Below are 12,505 nucleotides of genomic sequence, written 5' to 3'. Positions count from 1 at the left end.
ATAATCAATGCATTATATATAAAAATATGCATTATATTTCAAGTCATATTACAGTACTAGTTTTGGTCTTTTAATGGGCCATCTTCAGCTAAATATATAATTATAATCGTTCTAAAATAGCACAGTTCACTGTTATTTAATGTTACTGTTATTGTCTTAAAATATTTCTTTGTAGTAAAATAGGGTCATTTAAAAAACTTGTGCACTTGTGATATACCTATAAGTATGTGTACTTTTGGCACGACGCCTTGCTAGTGGGGCTCCCAAGTTGCCAAATTCTCTATGGAATATGTATATCGATTTCTAGAATGTAATGATTACAATTTTATTTCAAGTTGTAAAATATCAGTAAAAATTAAATTTTGTGAAAAGAATTATTAGAAGTAAAAATTACTGAAAAAGTAATAATTAAAACTAATTCAATTACAACATTTTATCACCAAGTCAGAGAGCTTTTATGGGATAACAAATTACCCAAGAGAATGAAATTAAGATTATATAAACAGTATTTCATACCAGTTGTAACATACGGACTAGAAACACTGATAACTAATAAGAGACAAGATAGTAAGATCCAAGCAGTAGAAATGAAATTTTTAAGAACATCAGTTAAAAAGACAAGAAGAGAGAGAATTCAAAAATATTAAAATCAGAGAAGAGCTAAATACAGAACCGTTAGTACAGAACATAGAAAAAGCAAGACTGAGATGGTTCGGACATGTAAAACGAATGGGAAAGGAATGGGTAGCAAGAAGGGAATTGGAAAGAGAAGTTAAGGGAAAGAGACCAGTTGGAAGACCGAGAAGAAGGTGGGTGGATCAGATTTGGGAGGACATTAGAGAAGATGGATTGGATGTGGCGAAAGTAATGGAGCAGGAAAAAGTGGAAGGACAGAAAGGAGTGGAGGAGGCTTGTTAACCGCACCCAGGCGACTGGAGCAGGACATTGATGATGATGATGATGATTAATTACTTCCCAACTCCGTATATATTGATCCTTTCTAAGAACAGCTTAAACTATACTGACTGAGTAATGCTGCTGATACCTCATGTTATGTTACATTACATAATAATGTTCTTGATTTTATTTACCACTAACTATATGTTTATGGTTTTCAGAGATGCTGAGGTGCCAGAATTTTGTCCCACAGTTCTCTAACGTGCCAGTGTGTTATATTACAGACGTCTGATGTTGCATCACAGGGCATGATCTGTGCGAGATCAGCTCTGTGGCCAATAGATAACAGAGGTAAGGCTCTCAGAAGCCTTCTTCCGATCAGCCATTAAACATGTTCGTCTTTAGAGTCATGCATGTATTTAAAATTAAGTAGAAGTTCAATAATTTAAGTAATAAACTGTGGGAGTGCTGTCAGGAAAACAATAATGAAGGGTAAAAGCGGAGCAGGACACTGGGATGGACAAAATTCTCACAGTGAAGTACATCACAAAGTAATTATATTCACCTCAGGCATATTCATGTCGTCAATGAAATATACAAGAGTTTTACTGCCTGGAGGTCCATAATTCCTTCCAGCCTTCTTTTCTAGTGGCTTCTCCAAAATCTTCTGCAACATTTCTGTGACAAATAAGAGTTAAAGTAAATATAATGATAAAAACTGGAAAATATAGATTGGTTCTAAATCATACATAACAACTACTCAATTTGAGAAATACTATAATTTGGTGTATTACGTATAACTACCTTATTTTTCTTTACTTCAGCATAATCTAGTCTACAAACAACTTCTAAATTACAGTCAATACTTCACAACACATACTGTATACAGGTAATAAGTCAATCACTGTGAGACAATACAGGGTCTGCAGTGATAGCAAGTTCAATAGAGGAGTTACTATTGGTAATGATATGAGAAAGATGGCCAATATTGTTCAGCAAACACTCAGTCACCTGAATTCTGTGTGTTACATCCATAGGTACGTTGTTCAAGTTGCTATACTTTTTGGTTCTGAATTTCATTTCTTGTAAACAGTTTAATGCTCAGTTAATGTGTGTTCTTAGGCTTTATTCTCAAGAAGGGGCATGAAAGCTGACAACTTCATCCAAGGCAATCATGGTTTAAAAAATGACAATCCACAGCCTGTTATAGTCATTCGACCAGGTCAGGAAAGGAATGAATGAAGCCCCCATCGAGCAGTGAGGATAGGAATTGCACCGGCTGCAAAAGCCTGTTGTACTCCTCTCAGACAATGATTAATGACTGACAGATGAAATGAAATGATATTGTAGAGTATTGCTGGAATGAAAGATGACAGGGAAAACTGGAGTACCCAGAGAAAAACCTGTCCCGCCTCTGCTTTGTCCAGCACAAATCTCACATGGCACGACTGGGATTTGAACATCATGAAATCCAGTGGTGAGAGGCCAGCGTGCTGCCCCCTGAGTCACGAAGGTTCACAATCATGGTTTGAATCCTGGCCAATATATGTGGAATATTTAAAATAGAAAATTACACCCTTGATGTTCAGATTATATGTAAAACTGTAGGTCTCATGGCCTTGAACATAAAACAACAAACTTGCTTTAACTGCACTCTGGAAGAGGGCAACAACTACCACTACTAAAATGTTTTCATCCCTCCCCTGAAGGGGGCAGGCAGGCGTCTTAGGCCAGGAAATTTGTAACGGTGAAGGAGATACTCAGAGAAGATGAGGGGGATGACGGCTGTTGCCTATACTAGGGACTGTCCCAGCATTCACCTTAGTGCAGGAGAACGGAAAACCACAGAGAACCATTCTCAGGACAGCCGATGGTTGTGGCCAGCCGTGAGGTCCAGCCCTGTCCCGTCTCGCGAATGCAGAGGCGTAGAGCACGGTAGAGCCGTGGCCACCCCTCATCGGCTCGGTTGGTCGGTCAGAGTGCAGAGCTGTTGGACCACGGACCAACCATGGCCACTTGTGGGCTGAGACCTGCTCTGCATCTTCTGGCCTGGAATAGGGCAACGATTTTCACTAAAATCTACCCAGCTGTGCGCGTTCAACATGTAAGTGCTTTGGGCCATATGCTCAAAATACTTTTATGGTTTTCAGAGGCATCAAGGTACCAGACATTTGTCCTGCAGGAGTTCTTTTAGATGCTAGTAAATATACTGACACTAGGCTGATGTATCTGAGTACCTTCAAATGCCATCAGACTGAGGTGGTACTCTACTGTCCAAGATACTCAGCCCAGCTATATGTCCACTACATTGTAATAAATGACCAGACACCTGTAGGTACTGGCTTAACTGGAGCTGACATAGGTCCACCCTTTGCCGCTATCACTGTTTCTGTTCTTCTAGGAAGGCCTACCATTAAGTTTGTCTGCAAGTATTTTCTTCCATTCCTCCTGTTACATGGCGATCAGTTCTGAAGCCATTTTTGGGTGATTTGATCTGGCTATCAACCAGCACTGTAACATCCCAGAGATGCAAAAATGAAATGGCGTATGGCTTTTAGTGCCGGGAGTATCCGAGGACATGTTTGGCTTGCCAGGTGCAGGTCTTTTTGATTCGTCACCTGTAGGTGATCTGCATGTCGTGGTGAGGACGAAATGATGAAGACAACACATACACCCAGCCCCCGTGCCAGCAAAATTAACCAATGATGGTTAAAATTCCCAACCCTGCCAGGAATTGAACCTGGGACCCCTGTGACCAAAGGCCAGCACGCTAACCATTTAGCCATGGTGCCAGACAAAGATGCACAGTTGGGTTTTGATCAGGGCTTTAGGACAACCATTCAATATCATTTACTATCATAACAATGAACCTCTTGGTTATGGCCTCCTCTTTAAGAATGGGTGCACTATCATGTTGAAAATGAACAGGGCCCGTTCCAAATTGTTGCCATAGGATGGGTAGTGTGAACTGCCACCTCACATAATACTTCGCCATTGTTCTGGAGTTCACAGGTGATGTGTTAGCAACGTGTGCTCACAGCCAAATATAGGCTCAATATATGTACGTATATGTATGTATATATATACATATATACATAACTTACGTTTAAAATACTGTGTTTCAGTTGTGTCTGAATTCTGTTTTGTTTTTTGTTTTTTTAAGCTCTTTTCATTAGTATGACTGACCTCAGATTATAACAATATTTATGTCTCAATATCGGCTGATCTCCATAATTTATTAACTACTGCAAGGGATAGTACATGTATACATAACATGAGAAGGTAACTTCAAATTCATGCAAAGAAAATATACAATGAGAATAATTACAATACATATCAAAAGTGAATTTACATACACAATACTGAATGAAAAATTTTGTAACATGGAGGAATACAGGTGCACACCAAAACTGTACCACTGATCATACAACCCACTCTACAACAGCTACAGTTGTGTTACAGCAGACTTTGTACCTTTCAAGAAGAGCTGCACTATATAATGGGAGTAAGAGCTCTGGGATTATTTTAGGATCCTGGAAGTAAATGCAAACAGTCACAAACTCATCAGAAAATTAGTATCGTAACTAATTTTAGGTTATGTCATTTTTATCCAATACCTAGAATCTATTTAGTTTTCTTGTTATCTAGAATGTTAATCACTAACACCCAAACAGTACAGTCTATGCTCTGTATGAACTATAATTATACCTCCATGAAGGACAAACTGGGGCAAATGTTCATTTACAGAAAGAGAAATTAGGGCTTGAAATAACTTACCAAGGGAAATCATTTATGAAAACATTAGGTAAACAACAGATAAAGACTCTGCCACCTGGGCAATTGCCCTAAATGTAGACCAATCTTGACTGACTGACTGACTGACTTACACTTTTCCAAAGGGCCATCGTTTAGAATATGAAATGCAATATGGGAAGGATTGGAAATGGAAATTACAATGTTTTATCAACATGGAGACGAGAATGAATAAAACGTAGGTACCATAATTTGAAAGGAACAAACAAATGGAGCAACTGGTTTATCAAAAGTCATTAAAATACCAGTTGCTGAGAGTTCAGTAAGTTAACTTAATGCACTGAAACAGCTTAAGCTTTCATAACTGTAGTTCTGATGAATAAATGAGAAATTCTCTGCACTCTCATGTCATAGTCTATGTGATACACAGCCTACAAGCTCAGAGTATTTTTCTATATTCCCCTTCTTGTGCCTGATGATTGTGGATTTGCCAAAAATTGTTAAAGATAGCAAAATTCCATGAGTTGCTATTGGATTAATGTTGGTATATGAAATTACTGAAATATATACTGGTACATTACATGTTTATCCAACTTAATTCTATCCTTCATAAATGTTGAGAGATCAAGGAATGATCTCTCATTTTATATGAGACGGAACTAGCTAATATTTAATTATGTTTGGTGACTTTACTGAAAGGGGCTGTTTAGCTGAGACAGTAAGGGTGTGATCAATTCACCCAGAAGACTGTCAGTTCGATTTTCTATCAGGAAGTCCGAAACTTTAGAAACAAGATTTCCACTTTTGGGGAATCCCATGACCCTAAAATTCTCCCAACCTACACAGAAAATTAGTACCAGGTTAAATCGTGGGGACAAAGACAACTGGGCATAGAACTAACCACTGTATCCCACTTAGAGTCCTGGTTACGAATGGTGGAGGCCTTTACCTCCACTTCTCTAAAGGCCTTCATGGCCTGTGTGGAGATGGCTTTAGTTTGATATTACTGAAACACTCTTATATTTATTAAGAGTGGCTGAGAATTTTATCCACATTTGGTTAATTCCTCAAGCTCAGGGGCTGGGTGTTTTGTGATAATCTTGATAAATATCGTCATCCTCACACGAAATAACATACAATCAACCACAACAGGAACGTACTGTACAATAGTGAATACAGTACATCGCTCCCACATAGGGTTGGCATCAGGAAGGGCATCTGTCTCTAAAACTAGCTTAATCCACATTAGTTACCAACACAGATAAATGAGAAAAAGGTCAGGAAAGAAGAATAAGAAGATCATGCATAATTCTATCTCTACAAAATTGTCATAGCACACAGTACAGAGAAACAAATGTATTTAGGTGATTTATCAAGGTGAAGATGACCCTTTTAATACCATATCAGTAATTGTTGATAGAAAGCTCTCCTTAAAGCATAATTTTCTTCCAATGTCTATGACTAGGGTTGCATAGCTGTGAGCTTGCATTCGGGAGATAGTGAGTTTGAATCTCAGCGTCGGCAGCCCTGAAGATGATTTTCCATGGTTTCCGGCCGTAGCTGTGTTGAAACACCGTATCCTGTGAGATCTCTGAAGTTAAGCATTATTGGGCGTGGTCAAGATTTGAATGGGTTGCCACGCGTTGTTGGTGATGGGTAAGGGAATGGAGGAGTGCAAAAGAACTGGCTACTCTACCATATGTAAACTCCAGTTCAGGCACACCTCTGCGGAGGTTCGAACCTGCCTTTGGGCAGAATACACCCTTACCCTATTTTCACATCAGGCAAATGCTGAGGCTGTACCTGAATTAAGACCATACCACTATTTTCCCACCCATTTCCATCCTTACGTCACCAAAAACCTTTGATGTGTTAGTGTGACCACTATCAAATAGATATCTATTATCAAGTGTGGCAGAGTTCCCCTCTAGTATATTAACAAACCACAAATGGTGATGAAGTTAACCTCATATTTTTCCTTGATGTATGAGGGAATTGCCAAGTAACCTGACCATTTCTTCATAAACCTCCCAGCCTTCAACACAGAAAGTTTTGATAATATGGCTTCATACTGTATAATTGCATACCTACATTTCTAAGCAATGAGTCGAACAGGCAATGATGAAGGATATTGTTATGGGAATTAGGTTAAGTGCATATAATAGATCAATATTTATGTTCCCTACATCCTTGATGTTGTCAGAAAAATATTTTTAAAAAAGTGGAAAAGAAAAATACTTTCTTGCTAGAATCATAGATATAACTGCTAAAAATGAGGGGTTCACAAACTGGCTAATAGATAGCAGTAAATATGAGAAATATATGACATCTGCTCATTATGACATCAGAGCCCCTGCAACATAAGTGTGAGAATTTAAAGATACCAAAGCTGGCAGCAGGTTTTGTCCTGGCATCCCACAAAGTTCCTCTATTTCTTCACTTCTCAACATTTTGTATTGCCATGACATTAACCCCTAAACATTCGCATCTTTTTCAATACAGCATGCCCTCTCTAATAACCTCCACATCCTCACAAACAGAATCCATGCCTACCTGGATATACTGACGATTATCATTTGGATTTCTATATGGCACCTTGCCATAATCATCCCTAAAATGTACAGTATCCTATTTTATGTGGTACCTGTATGTCTTATAATCATTATTCATTATTCCTCTTTCCACATTACACATTACACATTAACACCAGGTTTTGGATTTAAGATATGTTCTTTATAAATATTTATCATTATTCAGTAACTAGAAAATAAATTTGATTACCTGATGACGTATAGAAGTTGAAGGGTACATTAGCAATCGCATAGTTCTCTGACATGTTGGACAACTTGTCACTCACTAGCACTGTCTTGCCTACGCCGCCAGCACCCACAAGCATCACTGGGTGGCGATGTTCCATCAGAAGGTCAAGAAAGTAACGAATACGTATGGACTCTGCAGTATGAACAAGGACAGCCTGAAGGAGAAGAAATCAAAATTGTCATTCACTTCTAGATGGAATATCTAATTTTCAGCTAATAATGGGAAAGGATTAAGAGTGACAGTTTGTTTCAGACTGCTAAAGTAAAAGTATAGTTAATATACCATATTGAGATTAGTAGTTGAAAAAAAAAAAAGTGACAAGTCAAGTCATATGCAGGGTGGTCGGAAACAACGTGACCTGGGGTAGATGGGCGTTAGAGGGTTGGCCACGCTTATAAATAATTTGAAAGAAATAATTTGATATCTTGCACCGCTGTCATTTTATCAGCTGCTAAAGTTAGCCAATCAGATCGCTTTGCAGGCAAATTCAAATTGGCTTCACGCAGCACTGTTGCTAAGTATGCTTGTGACTTAACACATTTACTCCCGTAGACACCTTAACACATTTAAGGGAAGCCTATATGCGGGTGCGTATCTGAGTTAAGGCGTTTAAGGTCGTGAGATATAAACGTTGTTTTGAATTTAGTGCTAAATTCGTATAAAGTCGTAGTTCATGTTGAAAACCATGGATAGCATATAACTGAACATTCCCTCACCCTGACTACCTGAACAGAGGGTACATTCCAATGCTTTCTTTCTTTTTTCTTTAGTAAACATGAACCTAAGCCAGTCACGGTATTCTTGTGAGAGAGTGTAGTGAAGTGAGTTATTGTGTTGCGATAACATGACGATTTACAAACACAGTATACGAAGTGAGGAAATTGAAGATATACTACTGAACGATGATTCGGGTGATGAACTCATCCCTGATTTCAGTGATAGCGAAAGCAATTCTGATGATGATATAGCAGACTCTGGGCAAGTGAAATTCAGCACATTCAAATAACGGATACGCTTCCGTCTTATTGCCCGCCTGCAATCAGGTTTACTGGCCGGGTAGGATTAAATGTTGAAATTGAAAATAGCAACAAAATTATATCTTTCGTCAATATATTTGTAAATGACAATTTCCTGGAATATGTATGCATCAGACGAACCTTTACACGGAACAAGTTATTAGTGCAGCACCGCGTCCATGCACTAAATAGGCCTATTCTGTTTTACAAATGTGGAAACCAGTCAACATAAATGAGATGAAAAAGTTTTAAGGACTAATGTTTGTAACCGGAATAATTCAAAAACCAGATCTAGAAATGTACTGTACAGAGGACACTATTTTTGTCTCGCTGATTTTTTGAAAACCATGGCACGAACCCAGTTCAAAAATATATTGTCATTCTTGCACTTTAACGAGAACGGTCATTATGAGGGGGACCCTGATAGGCTATACAAAATTAGGTCATTTCTCAAAAGGTTCAGCGACCAGTTTTCGTGCAGTAACACTTAATGTAATATAGTGCACTATAGAGATGAGGGGATTTAAAAAGGCTGGGCTGGAGGTTTAAATCACCCACTGAGGAGCTTCTAGTCAATGTGTTAAGAATGGCTTGAGAAATATGCCGAGAAACCAGCATCAAATACAAACACACCGTTGGTTTCAGCCAGGGTCATCGTAGCATACTTGCTTTGGTGCGATCCTGTAAGCACAGAGGTCTGTATTCAAACCCCTTTGCAGGTGAAGGTTTATTCTTTGTCAGTGCTCTCATGCTGGTATTAAGCCATGTACAGATTTAGCAGCAGTGCCACCCAAAGCCCATTTGAATTTGCCCGCGAAGTGATCTGACCAGCTAACTTCAGGAGCTGATGAAATGACAACAGTGCAAGATATCGAAATATTTCTTTCATATTATTTAACAGTATGGCCAACCCTCTAATGCTGATATACCCGGTTCATGTTGTTTCTGACCATCCTGTATAGAAATAGTGGAGTATCAAAAAAGAGCAGATAACAGAATACAGACAGATCAGTGAGGGAAGAGGGAGCAAAAGAAAGGGGACACAAGGATAAACATAGAAACATTACAGGAAGAGGGCAATCCCCATACCTTCATAAAGATAGGCTCTCTTCTCATCAGTCCTAGTTCTTCTACAAGGTGGGAAAACAGGCTGGTCTGAAAAATATTTATAAGATTGATGCACAACTGATCCTTGTTAATAAACAAGAGAACTGCCCATAGTAGAAAATGCTGAAAACCGTGATTTTGATGGACTAATTGGTTGCTGTCACATGTTTACACGTGCGCATCTCCCAGGTATGTGAGTGAGTGAGTGAGTGAGTGAGTGAGTGAGTGAAAGGAGCAGACGTGTTTAGTGACCAGTTGAATGCAATACAAAATAGAGCTCATGATAAAACAGTGTGTGTTCATTGTTGAGCGTTATGCGAAGCATGATTCGTGGAAAACTTGTGCAGAACTGCTTGTGAAAGAGTTTAAGGCTGGAAGTGCTTTAGCAAAACCTCCAGCAAATTCAGTAATGCAAAAACTTAGTGGCAAAATGGTATGAAATGGGCTCTGCAGCGAATGAAAAACGGTAACTATCCAAAACGAGTTTGAACTCCAGAAAACATTGTTCAAGTGAAGGAAATCCTGGAATGAAGTCCGACAAAATCTCAATGCCGTTTATCTGTGCAAGTGGGAATTAAGAGATCATTGTGTCAAAACATTATCAAAAAGAGCCTGCATCTATATCCCCATAAATTTCCTGTTGTGCATGTGTTAAACCATCCAGATGAACCTTCACCTGTTGAGTTCTGCCAGTGGTTTCTGAATGAAGTGGAATCAGGACTTTTGGATCCTCAGTTTTCCATTTCTTCAGATCAGGCTATTTCCAGCATCTTCTGTGATGTTCTTTAATAAGGGTCAATCCCACCTCTGTCCCACTGTGTATATTTATCATCCTACATTTACCCTACATCAAGACTGAAGATCGCTCAGTGAGTGTTGAGATCTGTCTTCCTCATGAAGCTAGGAAGCAGAAACAAGCTTTTCAGGGACTGAGAAAATAATGGATGTAGAAGAGCCACAACTGATGACAGGTCTATTTGAAGGTTACTCATACAAGTGTGATGTATTTGAGCACCATCAATTATCACCAGATTTTACGGAGATCAAACTTGCCAACTTGGCTTTGAAGTACAGGATTTTACCACACAAATATGGCTGCTAAACTTCACAGCTCACATTTAAAAAGACTGGTTGTATTGTGTTTACCAAGTTACCTCATGATCTGGCATTCTCTTTCAGAATTACTACAACTTACCTGGAGAGGCATATCAGGATCAAGGTCAAATTTTGAGAGTTTCTCAGTCCAAGGTAAGAATGTCTTTGTTTTTGTATCTATGAAGTAGTCAAAAACAGTCCCTTGGGTGGGGAATTTAACATTCTTGAATTCATTGACCCACCATTTTGTAAATTCTACTCGATAGTCCACAGCCTGAAATGGATGTAATTTTTCAAATTAATATTTTCATAAAACTATGAAAAAATCTTCCTCTAACAAGAAAAGGATAGTAAGGACTAATACATCAACATCAATATTAAAGACAATCCAACTAAGCAAAAATATTACAAAATTATGTAAGTATACTTACTAATATACAGGATTTCCCATAAATAGTACTTGGACGTATCTCTAATCAATGATTATATAAACTTAGCATTTGAGACACTTTCTAGACTACTACATTATAGAGTCAATGATACCTCCATGTACAATAGTACAAATCCTTACTACTGACTACATACATCTTCTCTGTATTCATCCTCTTTAAATTTTTCTTCCCACATTCATCTTCCAAAATTACATAATTTTGCTTTTCTCCCTGGTGTCCTCCATTCTCTATTTAATAACTTAACAAGAGTGTAAAGTTCAGTCTTTATTGCATAAAATGCATCAATTTTCCTCATTTTTTTGTCTTATAGCTTTATTATAGCTTTTTGGACATGTAAAGAGGATGGAGGAGAAAAGAATACCAAAAGAGATGATGGAGATTAAGTTCAACAGAAAGGGAGCAGAAAGGAGACCAAGAACAAGGTGGATCTATTCAATAAAAAGGTAGTGTAATAACTTAACGAGAGTGTATTGCATAAAATTAATCAAATTTCCTCATTTCTTGTGTCATAGATTTATTATAGCTTTTTGGGCTTGTAAAGAGGATGGAGGAGAAAAGAATATTAAAACAGATGATGGAGATGAAGTTCGATGGAAAGAGAGCAAAAAGGAGACCAAGAACAAGGTGGATCTATTCAATAAAAAAGGAGTGCAAGAAGAAATAGAAGAAGAAGTAGAAGAAACATGGACTGAGACAAAATGATGGAAGAGGAATGGTGGAAGGAGGGAGGAAGGTGGAGAAGTGCCATAAATGCCCTGACCCAGCAGGAGCTGGATAAGGAGAAAGGATGATGATGATGATGAGCTTTTTTTTTATCTATCAGTCTTCAAATTATCCCTCTCATTTTCCTTTTTGTAAAAATTTGTCCTTACTGCCATATTTTCCCTGATTTTACAAAATTCAAGAAGTCTTCTTTTGCTATGATATTATTGTTGTCTTTCAATGAGTGAAGTGAATAAAAACTAGTTAAGCTAAGTCTTAAACATTTTTGAGATGTATCTCTGTTTCATGTGAATAAAAGGACTAGAACCACACTTAGATGTATCTTGCTTTTTCCGGGTAGGCTAGATACATCTTCATTTTTGTATGAATAAAGTGTGGTGGAGCATGCTAGCTTTTTCCTCACTGCTTGTCAGTTCTCATCTTGGTGATGTTCATGCCAGTTAGACAAGAGAAAACATACTGTATACGGAGAGATGTGAGCAAATGTAAGGAACTGTTACATTTCAATATCAAAAATGTAGACTTTTTGACATCGGAATTTTTGGCAGTAACTGAAGAAATGCGAGGGAGAGCTCTTGTCTCCCAGAAAATGGATGGAGATACTTCTTCATTGTATAGGTGATTGAGGCTTCCAGGGTGAAG

At 38.2% G+C, this 12,505-nt stretch overlaps 1 protein-coding gene across 1 annotated transcript in view; it reads right to left on the bottom strand.

The window, feature by feature from the left end:
- Positions 1–12,505, bottom strand: part of Dhc93AB (Dynein heavy chain at 93AB) — a 780,004-nt gene that overhangs the window by 207,934 nt on the left and 559,565 nt on the right. Inside the window, exons 46-48 of the mRNA XM_068228295.1 lie at positions 10,789–10,962; positions 7,432–7,624; positions 1,463–1,575 (exon numbers count right to left, since the gene is read on the bottom strand). Of these exons, the coding sequence (XP_068084396.1) occupies positions 1,463–1,575; positions 7,432–7,624; positions 10,789–10,962 (480 nt within the window). The remainder of the gene's footprint in view (positions 1–1,462; positions 1,576–7,431; positions 7,625–10,788; positions 10,963–12,505) is intronic.

Source organism: Anabrus simplex, chromosome 6 (assembly GCF_040414725.1).
Source record: "Anabrus simplex isolate iqAnaSimp1 chromosome 6, ASM4041472v1, whole genome shotgun sequence".
NCBI classification, from domain to species: Eukaryota; Metazoa; Arthropoda; class Insecta; order Orthoptera; family Tettigoniidae; genus Anabrus; species Anabrus simplex.
The sequence above is the reverse complement of the archived record's forward strand: the minus strand, read 5'-3'. Positions and strand labels throughout refer to the sequence as shown.